This window comes from Emiliania huxleyi, assembly GCF_000372725.1.
Source record: "Emiliania huxleyi CCMP1516 chromosome Unknown EMIHUscaffold_135, whole genome shotgun sequence".
Taxonomy (NCBI): domain Eukaryota; phylum Haptophyta; order Isochrysidales; family Noelaerhabdaceae; genus Emiliania; species Emiliania huxleyi.
In genome coordinates, this window is record NW_005201240.1 from 240,455 (window position 1) to 262,438 (window position 21,984).

The 21,984-nt window shown below is 65.2% G+C and overlaps 7 protein-coding genes across 7 annotated transcripts; 4 read left to right on the plus strand and 3 right to left on the minus strand.

Annotated features, from left to right (window-relative positions):
• Window positions 1-863: 863 nt before the first annotated feature.
• EMIHUDRAFT_423361 (hypothetical protein) lies at window positions 864-2,256 on the plus strand (the record flags this gene model as incomplete). Its single annotated transcript, XM_005788442.1, has 3 exons — window positions 864-1,199; window positions 1,295-1,840; window positions 1,948-2,256. 3 exons carry the CDS (start codon window positions 864-866, stop codon window positions 2,206-2,208), a joined length of 1,143 nt encoding a protein of 380 aa, XP_005788499.1. The 3' UTR covers window positions 2,209-2,256.
• A 104-nt stretch (window positions 2,257-2,360) lies between these two features.
• On the minus strand, window positions 2,361-3,179 carry EMIHUDRAFT_53703 (hypothetical protein; the record flags this gene model as incomplete). Its single annotated transcript, XM_005788443.1, has 1 exon — window positions 2,361-3,179. A coding segment is annotated over one exon (819 nt), but the record flags the coding sequence as incomplete, so codon positions are not given.
• A 2,311-nt stretch (window positions 3,180-5,490) lies between these two features.
• EMIHUDRAFT_110498 (hypothetical protein) lies at window positions 5,491-6,966 on the plus strand (the record flags this gene model as incomplete). Its single annotated transcript, XM_005788444.1, has 2 exons — window positions 5,491-6,303; window positions 6,724-6,966. The coding sequence occupies 2 exons, from the start codon at window positions 5,491-5,493 to the stop codon at window positions 6,964-6,966; spliced, it is 1,056 nt and encodes a 351-aa protein (XP_005788501.1).
• Window positions 6,967-7,596: 630 nt separating this feature from the next.
• On the minus strand, window positions 7,597-10,376 carry EMIHUDRAFT_226937 (hypothetical protein; the record flags this gene model as incomplete). The annotated part of the gene is made up of 6 exons (XM_005788445.1): window positions 7,597-7,812; window positions 7,943-8,182; window positions 8,660-8,785; window positions 8,867-8,941; window positions 9,039-9,147; window positions 9,568-10,376. 6 exons carry the CDS (start codon window positions 10,374-10,376, stop codon window positions 7,597-7,599), a joined length of 1,575 nt encoding a protein of 524 aa, XP_005788502.1.
• Window positions 10,377-10,728: 352 nt separating this feature from the next.
• Window positions 10,729-11,544, plus strand: EMIHUDRAFT_226938 (DNA-deoxyinosine glycosylase; the record flags this gene model as incomplete). Its single annotated transcript, XM_005788446.1, has 1 exon — window positions 10,729-11,544. The coding sequence occupies one exon, from the start codon at window positions 10,729-10,731 to the stop codon at window positions 11,542-11,544; it is 816 nt and encodes a 271-aa protein (XP_005788503.1).
• Window positions 11,545-11,790: 246 nt separating this feature from the next.
• On the minus strand, window positions 11,791-12,593 carry EMIHUDRAFT_429214 (hypothetical protein). Its single transcript, XM_005788447.1, has 2 exons — window positions 12,448-12,593; window positions 11,791-12,334 (listed from the first exon to the last, which is right to left on the minus strand). Exons 1-2 carry the CDS (start codon window positions 12,568-12,570, stop codon window positions 11,870-11,872), a joined length of 588 nt encoding a protein of 195 aa, XP_005788504.1. The 5' UTR covers window positions 12,571-12,593; the 3' UTR covers window positions 11,791-11,869.
• A 7,552-nt stretch (window positions 12,594-20,145) lies between these two features.
• On the plus strand, window positions 20,146-20,964 carry EMIHUDRAFT_440765 (hypothetical protein). Its single transcript, XM_005788448.1, has 3 exons — window positions 20,146-20,262; window positions 20,342-20,526; window positions 20,653-20,964. The coding sequence occupies exons 1-3, from the start codon at window positions 20,184-20,186 to the stop codon at window positions 20,803-20,805; spliced, it is 417 nt and encodes a 138-aa protein (XP_005788505.1). The 5' UTR covers window positions 20,146-20,183; the 3' UTR covers window positions 20,806-20,964.
• The last annotated feature ends 1,020 nt before the right edge of the window (window positions 20,965-21,984 follow it).

Genomic DNA, 21,984 nt, shown 5'->3' on the forward strand with positions numbered 1-21,984 from the left:
CGGACTCGGGGCGGGGGCTACGAGAGTTGCTTCACGGTTCACGGTTCACGATTCCGGCGCGTGAACTGAGAGGGGGTGAACCTTCTTTTCTAGACCGGAAGGATTGAGAGCAGCCTCGCTCTCAATCCTAGAAGTCGAAGGATTGTGAGCAGCACTCCTCGCAATCGTAGCATCTCTGTGCGATTGCGAGCGCCGGCGCTCGCAATCCTACATCTTCTAGGACTAAGAGCAGCTCCGCTCCCAAGGTGACTGGTGACGCCTACGACTACTACCAGCGCGCTCGCAATCCGAGCAAAGTCTAGGATTGCGAGCAGCACTGCTCACAATCCGAGCATCATGCCTCCGATTGCGAGCAGTAGCGCTCGCAATCCTACATCTTGTAGGACTATGAGCGGCGGCGCTCACAATCGTACCCAAAATCTGAGGATTGCGAGCGGGTTCCTCGCAATCGGTGCATGTTGCTAGGATTACGAGCGCAGATCTCTGGATCTTCGGTACGATTGTGAGCGCCGCCGCTCATAGTCCTACAAGATGTAGGATTGTGAGCAGCACTGCTCGCAATCGGAGGCATGTTGCTAGGATTGTGAGCAGTGCTGCTCGCAATCCTAGACTTTGCTAGGATTGCGAGCGCTCTGGCAGTAGTCGTAGGCGTCACCAGTCACCTTGGGAGCAGAGCTGCTCTTAGTCCTAGAAGATGTAGGATTGCGAGCGCCGGCGCTCGCAATCGCACAGAGATGCTACGATTGCGAGGAGTGCTGCTCACAATCCTTCGACTTCTAGGATTGAGAGCGAGGCTGCTCTCAATCCTTCCGGTCTAGAAAAGAAGGTTCACCCTGAGAGGGCTGCGCATCCACTAGGAGTCCATGCGGTGCCATGCGCGCCATGTTGTTGCCCGCGCCAGATCTTATCGCTGCACGTTGCCACCGCCGCGCGACATCCGTGGCCTCCTCGCAGGAGTCACTCATACCGAGATGGGCCTCAGCTTCTCTCAAGCGCTCGAGCTCCTCTCGGACGTCGGCGAAGACGAGCTGGCCGAGTGGGAACAGGAGTGGCGGCACTCTTCGTCCGCCGCCGGTGGTCGACAGGAGTTGAGGTACTGCACGCCCGCCGTCAGCGTTATTGATACGCTCTTCTCGGATAAATCGGACGGACGAGCGCTGCGTTCGCTTCACTTCAACGACAGGCTGGATATTGCACAGGTGGGCACGCCCCATGTCCATTTGCAGCTCCCTATCCACGCATGAGAGCAGCCCAGCCTGCAGATCTCCAAACGCGCACTTCCAATCCCCCGCAGAGCTGCGCCACCGTCGACGCCGCCGGCAAGGTGCGTCACGATTGGCCTCCACCGACCAGCGGACCGACGGCTACCTTTTCCCAAGGGCTCGCCCTCGGTGTGGCCGTGCACGCCTTGGGCCACGACCGCCGCTCGCCCTCCGTGACGACGCCCCGCATCGCCGTGCTCGGCGGCGGGGCGGGCGTGCTCCCAGCCTTCCTCCACCACGCGCTCCCCGCTGCTCGCATCGACTCGGTCGAGCTCTGCCCCGACGTATGTGCGGCTTCGCGGGCGCTCTTTGGCGTTGATGCGCTGGAAGATGGAGGCCGCTTCACGCTGCACCAAGCCGACGCGCTGGCTTGGATCGACGCGGCGGAACCCGCGAGTCTAGACGTGATTTTGGTCGATCTGGAGAGTGGCGACGTCGGCGTGGAAGCGAGAGGGCTCATCGCTCCGCCCGCGAGCGTGCTCGAACGCCCCTTTGCGTTGGCGGCGGAGAGGAGCCTCTCCGCTGGGGGTGTCCTCGCTGTCAACACCCTCGGCTCGCCCGAGCTCATTGAGGTGCGGGTACGGGGTGAGACTGAGCTCAACGAAGAAAAGAGCGGTGATAGGGGATGCATTGCCGTGATAGGGGATTGCCATTTCGGCACTCTCCCTTGCTTGTGCCCTTTCAGGCGGCTGCGGCAGAGCTTCGTGCGAGCGCATGCTGCGACGCGCCGCTGCCACCCGAGGACTTGCGAGGCGGAGACCGCTCGCAGACCATACTCTTTACCCGGCGGGAGGCCTTGGGCGGGGCGGGCACGCGGGACTCCCAGTCTCAAGAAGCCTGGAGCGCCGCGGCAGTGCGTCGCGAGCTGGATCGGCGCGCTACGCCTCCCCTCGTCGAGGACGCGTGCTCGTGGCTGGCTGGCTGGAGAGAGTGCGCAAAGGCGTGAGTGGCGCACGTCTTCTTTTTTGTTTAGCCTTACCCCACTCTTCTCCCCTCCGCCTCGGCCTCGGCCTCGTCGACGACCAGTCTCAGCAGCTCGGCTCGGCTCAGCCGCTCGCGCCTGGCGACCCACTCGCTGCCGAGCGCCTCGGTGGCGGTGGCGCGCGGCTCGTAGCGCAGCAGCCGGTCGAGGAGAGCGAGTGCCTCGTCCGGCGCATGTGGCATCAGCGTGCCAAGCGGGGTCGGTTCGCACTCCGGGAGCTGAAGCTTGCCGTGGTCCGGAAGCGACGTTGCGGCCGGCCAGCGCTGAGACGTCGGCGAGCCCAGCAGCGCGACAACGCGAAACATCTGGTCGATGTCGGAGGCGCCGGCGAGGAGCGGAGAGAGGGTGTAGAGCTGTGCGAGCACGCACCCTGCGGCCCACATGTCGACCGGCGCGCCGTAGCTCGTCGAGCCGAGTAGCAGCTCCGGCGCGCGGTACCAGCGCGTGCCAACGTGCGCTGTAAGCGGCGCACCGTCGCCACATCCATCCGGCCGGAGGCGGGCCTGCCCAAAGTCGGCGAGCTGGACCATTCCATCGCCGCCAAAGAGCACGTTGCCAGGCTTGACATCACGGTGCATGACGCCCGCCTCGTGGGTCGCGGCGAGGCCGGCTAGGAGCTGCGCGCCAATGTCGCGCACTGCGCGCTCGGGAAGCGGGGTCGCTCGCTGGTCGAGGACGGCATGCAGGGAGAGCCGCATGAGAGGCAGCACTAGCACCAAGTTGGCGCCGTGCGTGTACGTCGCCACCAGCCGCATCACGTTTGGGTGCTCCACTGCCCGAAGCGCGAGCACCTCGCGGAGCGCTGCGGCGGGGAGCGAGCGCAGGTCTCGCAGCCGAATGTGCTTGAGCGCAACGTCGCGGCCGGTCCGTGTGTCCGTCGCCCGAAACACTTGGCCGAAAGAGCCCTCGCCGATCCGGTGCAGCTTGGCGTAGCGCTTCCCATCCTCGACCGCGAGCATGACGGTCGGCCGTTTCCGACGACGGGCGGGGCTGCACAGTTTCTCGTGGCCGCGTAAGTACTTGAGCAATTCAGCACAGGATAGGGTAGGAGGAAGGAAGGGAGGGCGGGTGAGGTGGAACACGTTCACACTGGGACGCCTTATCTCTTACAATTCCGCATGGACGGGACCCCTCGATCGTGTCGCCCTCCCTCGCTCGCTGGTGTGCTCATTGGGGGGGGTCATAATAACAAACACGGTACAGGATCGAGGTCCACGCCGCTGGAGGGACCCCAGAGGGTAGGTAGATCGAGCGGTGTCGTCCCAGGGAGACGTCGACGGCGATGGCGGTGTGACCGATCGAGCTACAAGAGGAACTTGTTCAAATAAATAAACAAAGAACTGGCCAAATACCAAATTCCAAATCGCAAACATAGAAACCCAAATACAGGCGGCGACGTGGCATACGAGCTCATAGGAGAAGGAGACGGGCACAGTTCCAAGGACGCACGAGCGAGCGAGACAGCAGCCATGACGATGACGATTCAGCGCGTGAACGCCAAAATAAAAACGGACACCTCTACTGTGAGATGGGTAAAAAGGAACAGGCCCCCGCCCGTGCGATCTTTGTGCAGGGTTCTTTGTGGGTGTGGTCGGCGACTAGCCGGGGCCGTCCTCCCGATGGGGGACTAGCACTAGCCGTCTTCCACATGGTCCCTCGGGTCCCTGCTGCTCCTAATCTCTTCGTACATCCTCCTGCTGATCTCCGCAAAGTCCTGCTCCCTCCCTCGTCTCGCTCTGCGCGTCTGCTCCGCCTCCACATCGTCTGCCCTGCGTCGTCTGGCGACGGGTCCTCCATAGTCGGTCGAGGTCGCCGCCCTCCTCGTGCCTCTTCCCAACGTTCCCTCGGCGGCCGATGCCGTCTGCTCCGGCTCCGCCGTTCCCGTGTCTGCCCTGCTCTCGTCCGCGCTAGCTTCTGTCTCGTCATCACTGTTGTTTCTCTTCTTTTTTCTCCTCTTCTTGTATGCTTTGTACATCGCGTCGATTCCTTTTCGCGTGAGCACCACCCTGAAGCCCGCCCAGCAGCTGAACCGCTCCCTAAGTCGAAGGAGCATCATCAGTCTCACCCACTTCGCTCGCTGCCCACTGTCACCGCTCCCTCCCGCTTGAGCCGCCGTCGCAGCCCTCGTTCGTCCCACTGGCTGTTGGCCTGTTCCCACGTTACCTCCATTATCCCTCCTCCTCCGGAACTTGTTCAGCAGGATCCGGGTAAGTACTTTTAGCTGACTGGGAGAAAAGGGAGAGGTGTGTTCTCTCTCTAGGCCCCTAAAGGCCCTACGCGCGGCGTGAAAGCTCGGAAGCGAGCTTTGCACGGCGATCGAGGATGGCGCGGTTCACCCCCTTCACCGAAGCGATGGAGATGCGTTCCGCGTGGTGTGACACAAACGAGTGGCGGGAGTGGGGAGGGTAGGCGGTGCGGTCAACGCCCGGGCGCTCAGTTGATCAAGACCTCGCGACACCTCTCGAGCGTCGAGGCTGCCAGTCGAGTCCCCGTGCCTGTGTGCGCGGTGCGCGGCGGCGCGCCCTGCGTCCCCCGCGAGCCGCGTGCCCCGTGCCGCGCGGAGTTTGGGTCGACAGACGACAACGTGCGCACGGCGCCCGGTGGACCGACGACCGGACCGTCCCGAATGATTTTACCGCGAACACGCATCGCTCGGATCCGAACGACCGAGCAACGTGCCAACGAGCAACGTCCAACGTGCAACGAGACGAGAACACCTGTGGCGGGCTCAGGTGGCCCGTGGCCGCTGGCCCCCTCGTGGACAGCCGGACAACGGGTGAAAGCACAGTGGCACTGAACCGATTGAACGATTCACTGAATCAGTGGGAAAGACGGGTGCAAAGTGGACTGACTTACACGTGACTTAGAAAGTGAAGGGAAAGGCACTGCAGTCCCTCACAACAACGGCTTCCTCAGCTCGGTCGAGCGGTACGACCCGGCGCTGGATGCGTGGGAGGCGGTGGCGCCGATGGCGGCGGCGCGGGTCGAACACGCCGTGGCGGTGCTGGACGGCAAGCTGTACGCCGCTGGTGGGTTGGGTGCCGGCTACAGCGCCCTCAGCTCGGTGGAGCGGTACGACCCGGCGTTGGATGCGTGGGAGGCGGTGGCGCCGATGGCAGAGGCGCGGATGGCTCACGCTGTGGCTGTGCTCGACGGCAAGCTGTATGCTGTGGGCGGCCTCAACTCAACCATGGCGGACCAGCTCGCTTGAGCGACGTCATTTTTTTTGGCCTTCCAGTATCAGACATGCGCTTTTGGCCGGTGGCCTCCTCGGACACACTCTCGCCCATGTTCGCGGCTCACTGCTGGCGATCTGCGACGCTCGCCTGGATTAATGACCTCGTGATCGGCGAGAAGCTGTGTCCATGGGCGCCGCTGGCCCTCGCTTCGCCCAGCTTCCGCCTGATCAACGTCCCAGCCCTGGAGGACCTCGAAGCCACTGCAGTCAGCGAAGCAGAACGGCTCGCAAAGACGGCATCGGATCACGCGACGACGCTGCTCGTCGTCGGCGGTAGCGGCTGTGGTGTGTCAGATTTCGCCGCGGCTTGCAACGCCGCGGCCGTCTCAATGTCTGCGCTGGACATGGACATTTTAGCCTTCCACCCCGACCGCGTCGACACTGGCCCGGGCTGCCATCCGGACCCGGATGACGCGGCGCACTACTCTGTGCGATCGCCTCACCCGACGCTTCAGCTCCTCCGCAAGGAGAGCGTGCGCGGCGCGCGCGCCGAGTGGAACCGCGCGCGCGACTCGAAGCTGCCAGGCGCGCTCGAGCTGCTGCACGACAACAAGCGACACCTGCGGACCATTGGCCCTCAGCGACTGCGGACGATGCTCCGAGCGTGGCGTGCGCCTTCGACGCGAATGAGCGGCGGCGGCGGCGGCGGCGGCGGCGGCGGCGGCGGCAGCAGGAGTCGGAGCATGCAGTCGGGATGGCCGCTGCTGCACGCCATTGCTGAGGCGGGCGTGTGGGCAGGCGAGATGCACTACGCGTCTGGAGCCGCCCTCTCGCCGGCGCCGTTTGTGCTGCGCGGCACCACCTCGATCCGCATCGACGACGTATGCGGGCTTAGATGGGGAAACAACGGGTCCGTGAACACCGACCGGCACTCGAGAGGACGCATGCGACTGTCGGCTGTACTCGGCTGCTCTCAGAGCCCTTGTACTCACGCTCCAAGTACACCGCACGAGACCGTACTCACGCCACGACTCTGGCCGCGCTCATGGCGTGCTCATGGCGCAGGCCTTCTGCACGGTGCAGTCCTCCGTGGTGCTGCCGGGCGGGAGGCAGCGGGTGGTCCGGATGAGAGGCGTCCTCCCTCCCGTCCTCGGCGCCGGCGAGGCGTGCACCGCGCGCCTCGAGCCCGAGAGCGGCGAGGGGCCCATCTCCCTCCTGCTTTCGGAGCACCCGGCACCGCACTGCACGGCTGGCCGTGCGAGCCTGTCAACAGCTCCGCTTCAGAGTCCACCTGTGAGTAGGGCTGCATCGTCCTCTCTGAGGTGAACCGCACCAGCGGCGAGGTCGTGCTGGCGTCGAGTATGGTGCTGGCGCACGCAGATCGCAGCGGGCACCGCACGACGCTTCTGACGACGTCGCACGAGCTCCGCCGCGCCGCCGGCACGGGCCTCGTCGAGGTTGGCGGCGTCCAGATGTGGCGGATGGCGCCGCTGAGCGAGACGCAGGATGAGGAGGAGTTTATGACGTCGGGATCCATGCTGTGAATGGAGGTACAATACATACAACCACATGCCCAAAAGAAATACGTATTGCGATACTTGTATCACCGCCTAGCTCGACGCCATGTTTAAAAGGGCTTTTGCGCCCCCTTGCGCGTTGAGCGGGGGTGGAGTCTGGAGACGGAGAGATAAATAAATAAATAAAAACGGACACCTCTACTGTGAGATGGGTAAAAGGAACAGGTCCCCGCCCGTGCGATCTTTGTGCAGGGTTCTTTGTGCGTTTGTGGGTGTGGTCGGCGACTAGCCGGGGTCGTCCTCCCGATGGGGGACTAGCACTAGCCGTCTTCCACATGGTCCCTCGGGTTCCTGCTGCTCCTAAACCTAATCTCTTCGTAGACTGGAGAGAGAAGTCTCAGACCATGCACAAGTTAGATGCGGCTCCGTAAACGAGCGCCGTACACGGCCAACACGGTGTGGACACATTTTCACTGCTCCGACGCTCTGAGGCGGAACACATATAGGCGCGAGACCGATGGAACACATATAGGCGCGAGACCGATGGAACGATACGCGTACATCAGCTCTCACTCACAGGTACGAAAACACAGCAGGTGCACACATTTTCAAAGATTCAGAGACGCACAGTTGCCACTGGCACCTCCAGTTGGCTACTTACCCGCAATCCCGGCACGACTCCACACTCGGCCTCTTGCATCGCGTCGCGGCGATGGCGGACGGCACAAGCGCCCCTCCGTCTCCGCCAAATGCAACAGCCCCCCAAGCACAGCACTGCAGCGGCCGCTCCCACAGCGATAAGAGCCACCGTCCACAGCTCGAGCACTGGGCCATCGTCACCAGCGTTTTCGCTGGTGTGTTCATCAGACCGTCCTGGATCGACGTCGATGAGGGGCGTGAAGGACGGCGGCGGCGGCGACGGCGCGGAGGCAGGCGGCGGCAGCGGCGAGGCGGAGGGCGGCGGCGGCGAGGGCGAGGCGGAGGGTGGCGGCGGCGCAACGACCACCGTGACCGTGACGGGCGGCGCGTCGAAGCCGACTTTAGCCACCCCCAGCTGCTCGGCCATGCGTGTGAGGAAGGCTAGCTGCTCCGCGGCAGCCGTGATGTCCTCCGCGGCCGGCCCACCCTCGGCCTGCACGATGGTGGCCTGCACCTTGTCGTCGCCGAGATCCTCGAGGGTCATATGTTCGGCGGAGACAATCACAGGGGGGTCGCAAGTGGCGAAGGAATCGATCAAAGCGGCCTCAATGGCAACCAAGTCCATGGCGGCTAGAGCGCGCTGCCGTCGGGCCGAGCCGATCTCGAGGGAGAAGGAGGAAGCGAAAACCTCGACCTCTCCTGGTCGAATTGGCGACGGCGTTGGCGGGAGGGAGGATAAGGTGGACGGCGGCGGAGATGAGGGCGATGGTGGCAACGGCGAGGCTGAGGGCGGCGGTGGCAACGGCGACGCGGACAGCGGCGGTGGCGAGGGCGAAGGTGATGGTGGCGGCGGCAAAGCGGAGGGAGGCGGCGGCGAGGGTGAGGCAGAGGGCGGCGGCGGCGTCGGCAGCGCGGAGGGCGGCGGCGGCGAGGGCGAGGCCGACGGCGGCGGCGGCGGCGGCGGCGACGACGCGGAAGGCGGAGGCGGCAAGGGCGAGGTCGGCGGCGGCGGCGGCGGCGGCGGCGGCGGCGGCGGCGGCAACGCGGGTTCGGGATCGCTGGTGGTGGTGCATTCGGGCACCACGTCCATGCAGGACTCGGGGCAGGAGTAGACCAGCCACCGAGAGCGCGCCGCAGACCAGTCACTCACGTACCAGTGCGCGATGGTGCAGAGGAACCCCTCCCAGGAGTCACAGCCTCCATACTCCTGCTCCCGGAAGGGAAGGTGCAGTGAGGGCTGGCGGCACGCCGTGTGGCAGCAGAGTGTGCGGGCGTGGGGCATGCGCACGTCTTCGTACTCCGGAGAGTCTGTGCATTGGGTGTAGGAAGGCAGCTTGCTGTTGCAGTAGATGTAGGCCGCCCCCTCGTGGTCATAAGGGTAGGCGTTGTCGCAGGTCGACGAATCGTAGACGAAGCACCACGCACCTAGCACAGCGTTTTGGGTCGGTGGAGGAACAGACCGGACAACACCAGACGAGGGAGGGAATCGAGCCTTGCAGGTCGTTGTCCCAGTTGGCGCAGCCGCTAAAAGGCACTTCGATGCCGTTGGAGACGGTTTCGGCGGTGCAGCTGCACCGGGCGTCGCAAAGCACCCATCCTAAGCCCGGGAACGCTACAGACGGTTCCATGCTCGGGCAGCTAGTCGGATCGGTCACATAGCACCATCTATCGCCGTCGCCGATGTGGTCGCCGCAGCCAGAGATGCCCGTGTCAACATCTCCAAATTTCCCGTCGGTGGAGCATGCGCAAGCAACCTCGGCGGGCAACGCGGGCGGGGCCGGCGGGGCTGGTGGAGACGGAGGAAGCGGTGGCGGTGCTGCTGGAGGAGGCGGTGGGACCGGCGGGAGTGGCGGGAGCGGCGGCGCGGGCGGCGGTGGCGGAGAGCGGGGCGGAGCCGGTGGCAGCGGGGAGGAGATCTGCATGGTCTCGTCGAGCCAGCCGCGGTAAAAGGAGACGCGCGAGTAGGCGCCCGGCAGGCCCTGTGCACACCCTAATCCCCAGCTGGTGATGCCTATGACGACGCGTTCGCCAGTGCCCGCCAGCTCGGAAAGCATGGGAGAGCCGCTGTCGCCCAGGCAGGTGTCTCTGCCGCGCTGCCCGCCGGCGCAGATCATTGCTCTCGTAGAGTACGATGCGCCGTAGTTGCGGCTGCAGACGCCCTCGTTGACGATCGGGACTGCGATCTCCCGCAGCTTTCGCGGGTACGTCTGCCAGAGCGCGCCGTCCAAGGAGGTGCGCCCCCAGCCGGCGACGACTCCGTCTCCCTTTTCCCGCACGAGAGCGTCGACGAGATCGCTGTTACCGAGGTCCAGCCGCGGCAAGCCCTGCAGGCACTCGTCCGGACGCGGCTCCGAGAGGCGCAGCAGCGCAATGTCGTGAGCGAGGCTACCGGAGCTGGAGGGCGCATACTCTGGGTGCGGGATGACGTCCATGATGCCTGTGACGGCCGAGCACGGGCTGGAGGGCGAGGTAGCCCCGAGGTCGTACTCGTGGGTCAGCAGTCGAAGCTGCTGCGGGGGCAGCAATTTCCCGTCGTCGTCGACGATGCAGTGCGCGGCGGTCACGGCCCAGACAGCTGAGGCGAGGTGCGCTCCACAGGTGTGCGTTGCGAGCCGCTGCAGCGACGCGACCGACGGGAAGGCGTCTGGAGACGCGCCGGCACCGCCGATGATCAGCCTGCGGGACTCGTGCGAGTCGGCGGCCACGCAGGCGAAGAGGAGCAGCGCGATGCAGCGAGAGACATGCAGAGAGATTTGTACCGAACCCACTTGCCTACTTGGGGTTGGGATGACATGCATCGGCCCAAACACAAACTCACACACACTCTCTCTCTCGGCCCACCAGGGCGCGTGTCGGCTAAACACGCGGAGGTGCAGACCGGCTTATACCGGTTCCGGTGCCCGCCCGCCTTCGGACATTTCCGGGGGCCGGGAGAACTTAACGAAAGAGGAGAAAACCGAGTGAGCCCGCCGAGGCGCAGTGCTCTTGCAGAGGCGGTTAGTGGTGCACCAACCCCGGTAAACCCTTATCGCAAACCCTAGCAGTCCTCCTCCGGGAATGTACGTAAGAGCAAAATACAATACTCGTTCAGCCGCAATTCTTGTCCGCGCTGCGCGGGAAGGGCTTGGGCCCCCAACACTCGACAACACGATGGACAAGTTCCTGAAGAAGAGCCGGCCGCGCGAGGCGGAGGAGCAGCCCGACGCGGACGCCGCCGCCGCCTCCAAGGTTGCGCGCACTTCCGCGGCCTCCGGCTCGGACGCAAAGCCGCTTGCGCCCGAGGTTGCGAGCCTGATCGAGCACCTGACTGACCCGCAGTGGCGCGAGGCGCTGCGCGGCGAGGTGTGCAAGAGCTACTTTGCGCAGATCGCGCGTGCCGTTTCGCTGGAGCGCGGCAAGAAGACTGTCTTCCCGCCGGCGCCCGAGGTCTTCTCCGCCTTCAACCTGACGCCGCTGCCCGAGGTGCGCGTGGTGGTCCTCGGGCAGGACCCGTACCACGGCCCTGGCCAGGCGCACGGGCTCGCCTTCAGCGTCGCGCGCGGCGTCGCTGTCCCACCCTCGCTCAAGAACATCTACAAGGAGCTGCAGGACGACTGTCCCGGCTTCAAGCCGCCGCAGCACGGCCACCTGGCGGGCTGGGCGCGGCAGGGCGTGCTGATGTTCAACGCGACGCTGACGGTGCGGAGAGGCGAGGCCAACTCGCACGCCAAGCTCGGTTGGCAGGACTTCACCGACGCGGTGATCCGCGTGCTCGACGCGAGGACGACGCCCACCGTCTTCATCCTGTGGGGCGGCTTTGCGCAAAAGAAGGGCAAGATGATCTCGCGCACGCGGCACAAGGTGATCGAGGCGGCGCACCCGTCGCCCCTCTCGGTCACAAAGTTCCGCGGCTGCAGGGTCTTCTCCAAGGCCAACGAGTACCTCGAGCAGAAGGGATTTGCGCCCATCGACTGGGCGGCGCTGTGAGAAACACTGTGAGAGACGGCGCGACGCCGTGACAGTGAGATGAGAGGCGGCGAGGGGTGCGCTCACGCAGGGCTGTTCTCGATCGAGAGTACGCCGGTCGCCCACAGTTTCGGTCGCGAGAGGCGGCCGAGACCCCTCTCTCTCGACTCTCGCTCTCTGACTCTGTACGGCTCTACGGTACAGGCTGTCTCTACGGTGTTTACAGCAGGTGTACGCAGCGCGCAGCGACTGTCCCACCGGCGGCGGTTCGCGTAAACGGTATTTTTTTCTGAAACCTGGACACCCGCAGACCAGTCACATCTCACCAGTCAGGTGTATTCAAGCGTCACAGCTTCAGGTCCGCCACCGAGCGGCCGACAAACTCCTCGCTGAAGGGCGCGAGGTCGAGCTTGCCCGACGGCCGGTTGACGTAGATGGCGACGACGGTGCGGCCGTAGCGCCGGTTGCGCAGCCCGACAAGGCGGCCTCCCCCGAGGGTGGGCGGGAAGAGGCCGAGCTCGACCGGGTACTCGACCGCGACGAGGCAGTCCTCGCCGAGCAGCGGGGAGGCGCAGATGGCGCCCATCAGCTCGGCATACACCACCTCCTCGTACGGCGGCGTCACCGTCACGAGGTCGTACGGCCCCTGCAGCCCGTGCCGCGACGGGTCTGCCAGCACGCTCATCACGTCCGCCTCGACAACGTCGATCCGCTCGCCCTCGCCCAGCGCCTCGCAGTTGGACCGGATCGTCCCGGCGCACTCAGCGGAGAAGTCGACGAAGGTCGCGTGGCCGACGCCGCGAGAGAGCGCCTGAGGGAAGGGGAGCGGGCTTCTGCACGCACGCTCGTGTGGGGCCAAGGGCAGAAGGGGGGGTTGGGAGCGAGTGAGTGCGTCCATCCGGAGAAGAGGGAGAGCGCGCGCGCCTCGATGCCGACGACTCCGGAGCCAGAGAAGAGGTCGAGGGCGCGCGCCGATTCGCGGAAGACGCCGGTCGGGTAGAGCATCGAGAAGAGCGCCTCGCGCACGCGCGACATCATCGGCCGCATGTAGACCGACGGCGTCACCAGCCGGCGGCCGCGGTGCGCGCCGCCAGACACCTGCAGCCGCTGCAGCGAGCGCTCCTGCCCATCCTTGCCCTGCCTGCGCAGCCGGCCCGGCCGGCTCGCCACCTGGCCGCCCGGCGCCGAGTTGCGTAGCCGGCGCGGCGCGCGCACCCTGGCGGTCGGCAGCGCGTCGGCTGGCGCGTCCGCGGGCGAGCAGCAGCGCGGCGCGGCGCGGGCGGTGGCGGGCGGCAGCAGCGGGCCGGCGAGCGGCGGCCTCGGAGGCGCGGCGGAGCCGACCGCGGAACAGCACGCTGCGAGGCCGATCAGGAGGCGCATGATGTGCCGGCGGCGGAGCTGTCGAGGGTGGCTTGGCCACGAAGAAAAGAATGTAGGTGGTTTTTAGCGGCTGCGTGCAGGTGGGGAGCCCTGCCCCGCAGCGCGGCCGCTCGCCAAGCCCCGTCGATGAGTGGTCAGATGGTTAGTGCCCGAGAGCGAGGGGTCCGGGGGGGAGCACAAACATACATGTAGGACGCCCAGCCTTGCCCTCGTGCCGCCGAGTGCATATCCTATGCGAGAGAGATCCCCTGTGCCCTGTGCCCAGCCCTCTCCGCGCGGCGATGCGCCCTCCCCCCTCGCTTTTGCAAAATCCTGCAAAGGTGGGGACGTGTCTGTCCTCGACCCAGCCCTAGCTTGGGATGCCCGTTGTATTTATTTATTTATTTATTGCAGGTGGGGACCCTGTCCTTCTCCCACCCCTTGTTTGGTGTGTCCGCTTTATTATTTATGCGGAAGCAGATGCCCGAGCTCGCGCGCATCTTCAAGCCTCCGACGCCGCAGCAGCTGACGCCGCCGCCGGACCCCGCGGCCGTGCTGAGCGGGCTGGCGGCGCTAGCCACCGACCAGAAGAAGCAGCGCGATAGGGTGCCCACAGGACCCAAAAAAAGAAAGTAAAAAAGAAATGGGCCACTCCCGATCGCAGCACTTCGTGTTGGAGAGTCGAGATATTGAGAGTATGACTAGGGTGGGACGCTGGGGATTCTCAAAGGTATACCCTTGGAATGGCCGGATCCAGCCTTAATTTTACGAGATCGCGCGCGCTTCGCGCACAGCACCGCCTGTTCTCCGCGGCTGAGTGACGACGCGTGCCGTGTACCAGCAGAATTGGGCGCGCGGCGCGACGGCGCCCGCGAGGGAAGGCGCGGGTGCAGCGGCCGCCGGAGGCCGTGCCGCCCGCCAGCCGGCGCAGCAGCGGCCAGCGCAGCGGCCGCCGGCGCAGCAGCCAGAGCAGCCGGTAAGAAATTTGCTGAAATCTCTTCGCACTTGGAGCACTTGGAGTGCAGTTATCAACCTCACATCCAGGGCCGGGGAGCTCAGAAGCGCACCCAGCGGGCCGGATGATCGGTGTCGGGTTGCGGGCAAGAGAGCCCTAGCCCCGGGGGTGCGCGTTCGCAGGGAAAGGGCCTTAAAATAAACACGGGTCTCCGAGGGTTGGCCCCGCGTACCAGGTTTCCCCTTAACTGCAGGACGCCCCCTCTACTCGGAGCTAATGAACACCACACTGCACGCCTCACACGTCACACCCCCACTCCACACTCACTCGCGCAGGCACTTGAATAGACCCCCCGCATGAGGGCTCACCCCCCGTCCTCCCAGGGTCCCGACCCCCTTTGATTCGTCCTCCTGCTCGTCTCACGAGCGTCATGCGACGGCCGGTGTGGCCGTTTCCCTCGCTGTTGGTGTCGCTTCCTCCGCTGCCGCCCTTCATCTCCGCCAGCTTCTCCCGGCTCCACCGCTTTCGAGGGCGTCGACGGCCCGGCCGAGATATATCGCACTTGGAGCACTTGGAGTGCGGTCAGTAACCTCACGCCCAGGACCGGGGAGCTGAGAAGCGCACCCAGTTGGCCGGACGCTCGGCATCGGGTTACGGGCTAGAGAGCCCTAGCCCCGGGGGTGCGCGGTCGCAGGGCCATAACACGTCTCCGAGGGATGGTTCCGTGTACCGGGTTACCCCTTAACTGCAGAACGCACCCCCTTCCTCGACCGTGGGGGGGTGCGCGGTCGCAGGGCCATAACACGGGTCTCCGAGGGCGTACGGCAGCGCTCCGGGTTCCCCTCAGCGGCGGAATTTTCTTCGCTTTTGAATTGATTGAATTGAATGAGTGGGCTGTCTGTTTACAGGCGCCGTCCGCCCGCGCGCGCGCCGACCCAGCTCCGAGCACGCTCGCTCGCCGCTGGGCGGCGCGCGTCCACACTGCGTCGGCAAAACGCGACGCAGGAGCTCGCTCGCTGCTGCTGCGGCGGCGGCAGCGACGGCGACTGCCGGCTGCCGGCTCCCGGCCGCCGGCACCCGGCTGCCGGCGGCCGGCTGCTGCCGGCTGACGGCTGACGGCTGCGGCGAACGGCGACGGCTCGGTTCGCGTTCGCTCCGCGAGGGTGCGACTGAGCCTGCCGCGCTCGATCTGGGAGCCACTCGGCGCCAGGTCGAACGGCGGTCGGCTAGGCCACTGCGGGGCGACGCATGATAGAGCATGCTGGGCGCCGCATCATCTACTACCGCTCCACGCCAAGGCGCGGGGCGGCAGTGCTCGTCGGCGCTCGCGGCGCTTCGGTGCTCGGGCGCGCTCACCATGTGGTCGTTCAGGGCGGCTTGCACAGGGCTCGTTGTGCGAGTATATGGGACACGATGTCTCAAATATGAGAGGTTTTGACTCCTACCGGCTCTTGACGCTATCCCTGGCAGCTCTAATGACCAGGATCAGTAGTGCTATGATAGAGGGTGCCCATACTAGCGCAGGAGCTGCCACACTCGCCCGGACCGGCTCCCTCTGGGGCCGGTTCCGCAGCCCGCGAGAGCCGACAGCGGGGCCGTGCCGCGGGTGCCTACTGCTGAGTGCCACAAACACTGCGCCGTCCCGCCATCACCTACAGGCTGTCTTGTGTGATGGTTGGGATGTCCAAACGCCACCATCTTGGCTCTTGCGACCTCAAACCCGCGAGCTGTATGGGTGGTCCTGACGTCGACAGACGCCCGATGACCACGGTGAAGCTGAGCCGGAACGAGTCGACAAGTCTCGTCTGAGCCCGTGGCGGTCGCCGGCTGAGTCGCTGTGCACGGGCCGGTACCTCAGGCGTCACCTCCGCAGCCTCAGGTCTCACACTCCATCACCGCCGCCGGGACGCCGTCGGTGGCACGCTCGGCGGCGTACTTTCTGCAGCTCCATCTCGAGCACGGCGTCGAGCCTACTCACTCCTGTTGGATACACGCACTCCCTGGGACCCAGGGAGTGCGTGTATCCAGCAAGCGGTGCGTCCCGGCAGCGCGCGCAGGCTGCGGAGCTGCAACAAACTCGAGACACGCTTTTTGGGACATTTTCGACGCTTTTGTCCCATATACTCGCACAACATGCCACAGCGCCTGCACACACACACACACACACACACACACACACACACACACACACACGCACACACACACACACACACACACACACACACACACACACACACACACACACACACACACACACACATGCACACACACACATACACAGACACACAGCCCCTTCCCCTTCCCTCTCAAGACCGCAAGGGCGAGGACACGCGTAGGCCGCACCATTAGCGAAGCCCACAGAGTGGGAGACTCCTATCAATCACCGCCTCTGCCACCCACGGCGTGAGCCTTGGCCGCCTCTGTCAGTGTGCCCGTGATAGTGAGAGACTGCCAGTGAGAAGCCGGAGGAAGGTCGCTAGTCGAGAGAGATCGCCAGTGGAATAGGGAGTCCACCGTGCTGCGAACCTGTCGCTGTCCCTTTTGTCAATAGAGCGATTCTAAGATCAGGGTTGCCACTGGGCGAACATCGGCCGTCCCTCAGTGCTTCCAGCCTAGCCGTGCCACTGCCGCCAGAGGCCGCTGCTCGGCTGCAGGACGCGTCGCTAGCTACCGCAGCAAACGCTGCACAGAGAGCGACCTCGACTGTCGCGTGCCTCGAGGAGCTCGATCGGCAGTCCGCTGGGCCCGTGCCACACAGCTGCTCCTTCGTCGATGCCAGCAGCGGCGATGACGCCGATGCGGTTTGCTGCCACGGTGGCTGCTGCACAGTTGCTCGACCAGGCGCCTTGCTCTGCGAGAGTCACGCTGAGGAGGCCTTTGCTGATATGGACGACGATTGGCGCGATGCGGCTAGGAGACGTGGCGTCACTGTCATCGGGGCGGAGCTCGCGAATCGGTCGGCGACGCCTCCGGTTCGAGCGCTAGTATGCCGTGTTAATCACTGACACTGTGGGGGCGTGATTTCTTGTTGGTTTTCAAAAATCTCTCTCTAAATACAGCTTGGCCTCTCGGAGCCCAGGGATTCTCGAGATTCGTCAAGATTTCTCGAGATTTATCCCCTGAGGCTGGAGGAGGACGCCCCTGCAGGTTGGGGCTCGCCGTGACGCGTGACCGCGATCGATCGCCTCGCTCGGCTTCGCCGCGCTCGCGCGTCGCCGACGACGCGAGCCAGCCGCCGGCGCCTATCTCTGCCGCCGAGGCGCGTGCCGTGGCCCTCTTCTCCTCATCCCTTTCCTTTCAGGTCTCTAAAATGGACACCTTCTTGTTGGCTGGTACACTGTAAAAGAAAACGAAGCTGCGACGGGAATCGGCTGCCCATCGACCCAATTCAGGGAATCTGCGCCGCTCAGAGAGAGTGGGAATCGCAGAGCGGATCGTCCAAAGCAAATGGCGGCCGCCCTGATCCTCTCGCTCCTGAGCCGCCCTGCCCTCCTCGCGGGGCCGGCCAAGCTGGCCGCGTCGCCGTCGGCGTCGCCGGCGACGATCAAGCGGGCCGCGGCGCCAGCCATGCAGGTCACCATCAATCTCGCCCCCCTCACCGCCTTTACCATCGCATCCTCCCTCACCTCCGCCTTCACCGCCTCCTCTCTCTCCTTCACCCCCCTCTTTACCACCCTATCTGCCTGGAGGCGCTCCGCTCCAACTCCACCACCATCCTTCCCACCCTCACCACCTTCCCCACCCCCTACCACCCTCACTGACCCCCGCCGTCGCACTCACCCTCACCACCTCCACCATCGTAACCACCCTCAACCACCCTCACCTCCACGACCACTCCCACCGTCGCATTCACCCTCACCCCGCCGCCTCCGCCGCCAAAGAATCGACCCTGCCCCCGCCGCCAAAGAATCCACCCTCCCCTCCACCACCTCCACAACCTCCCCCACCGTCGCACTCACCCTCACCACCTCCACCATCGTAACCCCCTCAACCACCCTCACCTCCACGATATTCCCACCGTCGCATTCACCCTCACCCCGCCTCCGCCGCCAAAGAATCGACCCTGCCCCCGCCGCCAAAGAATCCACCCTCCCCTCCACCACCTCCACAACCTCCCCCACCGTCGCACTCACCCTCACCGCCTCCACCATCGCACCCACCTTCACCTCCATCGTCCCCGCCTCCCCTGTCTCCATCACCTCCATCTTCACCCCCCTACCCGCCATGCAGGTCATGCAGGCGGGGCCGATGACGCCCGCAAGGGCGATGGTCTACGAGAGCCAGCAGCGGGCATACTGGAACCCGATGACAAGCGAGGCTGAGCTCTACGGTGGCTTCGGCGGGTACGGGCCCTGGCGCGGCGGGTACGGATACGGCGGAGGCGGGTACGGATACGGTCATGCTCATTCCTTCCGACCCCCCCCGCCGTTTGCACTCGGCCGCACCGCTCACCGCCCGCCGCTGAACTTCAGGCGGCTGGGGCTACGGCGGCGGGTACCCGTACGGCGGATGGGGCGGGTATGGCATGTACGGGATGGGCGGATACGGCGGTGCGCTTCAGTCCCCGCCCGCCCGCCGATTGCCGCCGCAATCGCCTCACGCGCCGCCGCCCTGTCCGCAGGCTACATGGGCTACCGCCGCGGGTCGGGGTACATGCCGTACGGCGGGTGGGGGTATGGCGGCGGGTACGGCGGGTACGGCGGTGCGCGCACACAGGCCCCGCTCGCCCTCCACAGACCGCTCTCACGCCCGGTGCTGCTGCCCCGCAGGATACGGAGGAGGGTGGGGCTATGGCGGGTGAGGCGGCGTTGGCGAGGAGGTGCCCGCGCGACGGGGCTTTGAGCGTGTGCGTCGCTTCGCTCTAGGTACGGCCGCGGCATGATGGGCCGGCAGAACGCGTATTGGCGCGGCATGGGCGGCTACGGCGGCTACGGCGGCTACGGCGGCTACGGCGGCTACGGCGGCTACGGCGGCTACGGCGGCTACGGCGGCTACGGCGGCTGGGGCTACGGCTGGTGAGCCTTGCGCCGGTTTGCCTGGCCGAGTCGGGCGCTGCTGCCTCCGGCGCTGGTGCGGGCGGTGGCTGTGCGTGCGGACGCCGGGCGAAATCCGTGGTTTGCTTCCTGTTGGATGCCGCGGCGATGGATGGCGAAGCTGCACACTTTAGATGATGATCCCTGGCCTCACTCCCCGGGGGCGAACGGCCGCCCAAGGACCATGGGGTGAGGGGCAGGGAAGGTGCGTGTGGGTGAGGTGCGGCCGATCATCGGCCACGTTGCTGGCGCACAGACGCCAAACACGAAGTAGACTAGGAGAGAGAGACGCACAGTGCGCTGTGTCGTGTGAGCGGGTGCGAGGGAGCGGGGCGAGAGGGTAGGCGCCGAGTCTAAGTGTAGTGTACATCAGTCATCGCTTTTGCAACCAGAGATGCAGTGTAACTCAGTGGTGTGCTGACGCACCCACATCACAGTACTGTTTGGTGCGAAAAATTCTCTCTCCAGTCACAAAGTCAAAGATGGAAAAAGACACTATAGTATTACTATAGACACACAACTGAAAACGATACGAAAAAAACAGGACGTTCCTCGAACCTGTGCCGGGCACGCAAGAGCACAGGCGGGAGGCCGCGCGCAGGAGGCGTCTCACCTGCCGTTGCAGCCCTTCCACGTCTGGCACATGTCCGTGTTCGAGTCCGAGAATGACTTGAGCCCCAGCCTCGCTAGGTCGTCTTGCGCCGAGGACGGCTTTCCTGCCGCGCCGCCGTTGCGCGCGGCCTCAGCTTTCTTGAATGCCTCGCTCTCTTCACCGGGCTTGTACTTGGCCTCTGACAGCTGGTATTGCTTGAACGAAGCGGTAGACTCGGCGCTCGACCGCGGGATGAGCTTCGAGCGCTGAGCCTGTGCCGGTGCCGTTAGGCTAGCGGCGGCGAGCGCGGCGCCGCCGATGAAGGCTCGCCGGTCGAAGACTCGCCGGTCGAAAGGCTCGGTGGGCGGGGCGAAGGAAGCGGCAGAGGTGGCGAGAGCAGCGAGCATAGCGTGCATCGGCTCGGCTCGAGAGATGTGACCAGGAAACTCCCTCGAAGTGAAGAAGAAAAAAGAAAATGCGGCAAACTCCACCCGAGCTCACGGCGTGCAGCAGTGCCTGCGAGGGAGGGCAGAAATTAGTGAGGGAGCCAGAGACAGCCAAGAGAGATGTTTTTGTGTGAGAGCCGTGAGTGCACGCAATCTGCACATGCACTGCACAGGAGACCCGACTTACCTCGCGGATGTTTTCTTGTTCGCCTGCAAGTGCGGTGCAGAGCGCTTCTAACACCCCGACTCCGGCCTCGCCTCGTTGCCGACACCCGATGCCTAGCTCGGGTGCCAATGTCGACGTGATGGCGCTCAACCTCACCGGGACAGCCAGCCTAGCCGAAGAGCTCGACAGTGCGCCTCCCGCCCGCCACCGCGCCAGCCGGCCGCCTGCTGCCGCCGCTGAGAGCGCCCGCCCCCCGTCGGCGCGCAGAGAAGCTGATGGTGGTGCTGCGGGACGGCCGCAAGATCATCGGCACGTTGCGCACCTTTGACCAGTTCTCGAACGTCGTTCTGGAGCACGCGCTCGAGCGTGTCATCGTCGGCAAGCGGTTTGCAGATGTGCCGCTGGGGCTGTACGTCATCCGCGGCGAGAACGTCGTGCTGCTGGGGCAGATTGTGCGCGCGCCCGCCCCCTCAACACGCCGCGCGCGCGCAGCCAGCGCGAGCGCGTGCGCCACGACCGCCGACGCGTCAGCGCCTGCCACGCTCTTCCTAGACACGCTCCCTCGCCGGCCGCCGCAGGACGACGACAAGGAGCGCGAGACGACAGAGGGGCTGCTGGAGCGGGTGGGGGTGGACGAGATCCTTGAGCTCAAGCAGGAGCGCGAGGAGGACGACCGGCTCAGGGCGGGCGTCTCGCGCGCGTTGCGCAAGCCTACGGAATGGGATGACTAAACCTTACTTAACCTTGGGGCGGGGGGTTGGATGGATGCGCCATCGGCTGATTGCCTTGTCGCGCGCCGCTTGGAGCGGTGGGCGCGCAAAGTATCGATGTACAGTGATCCACTTCACTCGCGATGGCGTATTTTGTGTGAGTCGCGGTGACGATAATGCATAATCAGCAAAATAACCAATATAGCAATATCTCCAAAAAGCAAATAAACTGCGCGTCTCTCTGGACTCTGCTCGCGCGTCTCTCCGAACACCGAAGGTCCCCCCGCGCGGGCGGGAGGGGGCACACAGTTTTATCTTTGTGTGGTGAACTGGGACTCCCACAGCCCCGTATTTTGAGAGACATGATCTGACATCGATGCTTCAAATCAAGTGCCAGTGCGAGCCAGTCCCGTGCCCAGCGGTTGTGCGATGGAGCTTTGTTGTAAAATTCTCAAATCAAATCTTCACTACCGTCCCCGGCTACGTACACTCGGTGCACTCGTCGCATCCGTTCCATTTGCACTTTGCTGGCCAGCTGTATGTCTGGCCGGCGCAGAAGGGCTTGCACCGGGCCGGAGCGGCGGCAGAACACTCGCTGCACGCCCCGCAGCCGGGCCAGGCGCACCGCTCCTGCCAGGTGTCCGTCTTGCCGGCGCAAAACGGTCTGCACTGGACTGGCGGCTCCGAGGAGCAATCTGTGCATGCCCCACAACCGTTCCACTGGCACTTTCCTCTCCAACTCTCCGGTCTGCGAGAGCAGAACGGTCTGCACTCGGTGACCGGCTGAGGAGACGTAGAGCACTCGGTGCACTCGTCGCATCCGTTCCATTTGCACTTTGCTGGCCAGCTGTATGTCTGGCCGGCGCAGAAGGGCTTGCACCGGGCCGGAGCGGCGGCAGAACACTCGCTGCACGCCCCGCAGCCGGGCCAGGCGCACCGCTCCTGCCAGGTGTCCGTCTTGCCGGCGCAAAACGGTCTGCACTGGACTGGCGGCGGTGGTGGCGAAGGGGGCGGCGGGAGCGAGGATGGTGGCGGCGAGGGCGGCGGCGACGGCGGGGGCGGCGAGGGCGGAGGCGGCGTCGATGGCGGCGGCGAGGGCGGAGGCATCGACGGTGGTGGCGGCGAGGGTGGTGGCGGCGGGGGCGGCTGGGGCGAGGGTGGCGGCGGCGAGGGTGGCGGCGAGGACGGTGGTTGTGGAGG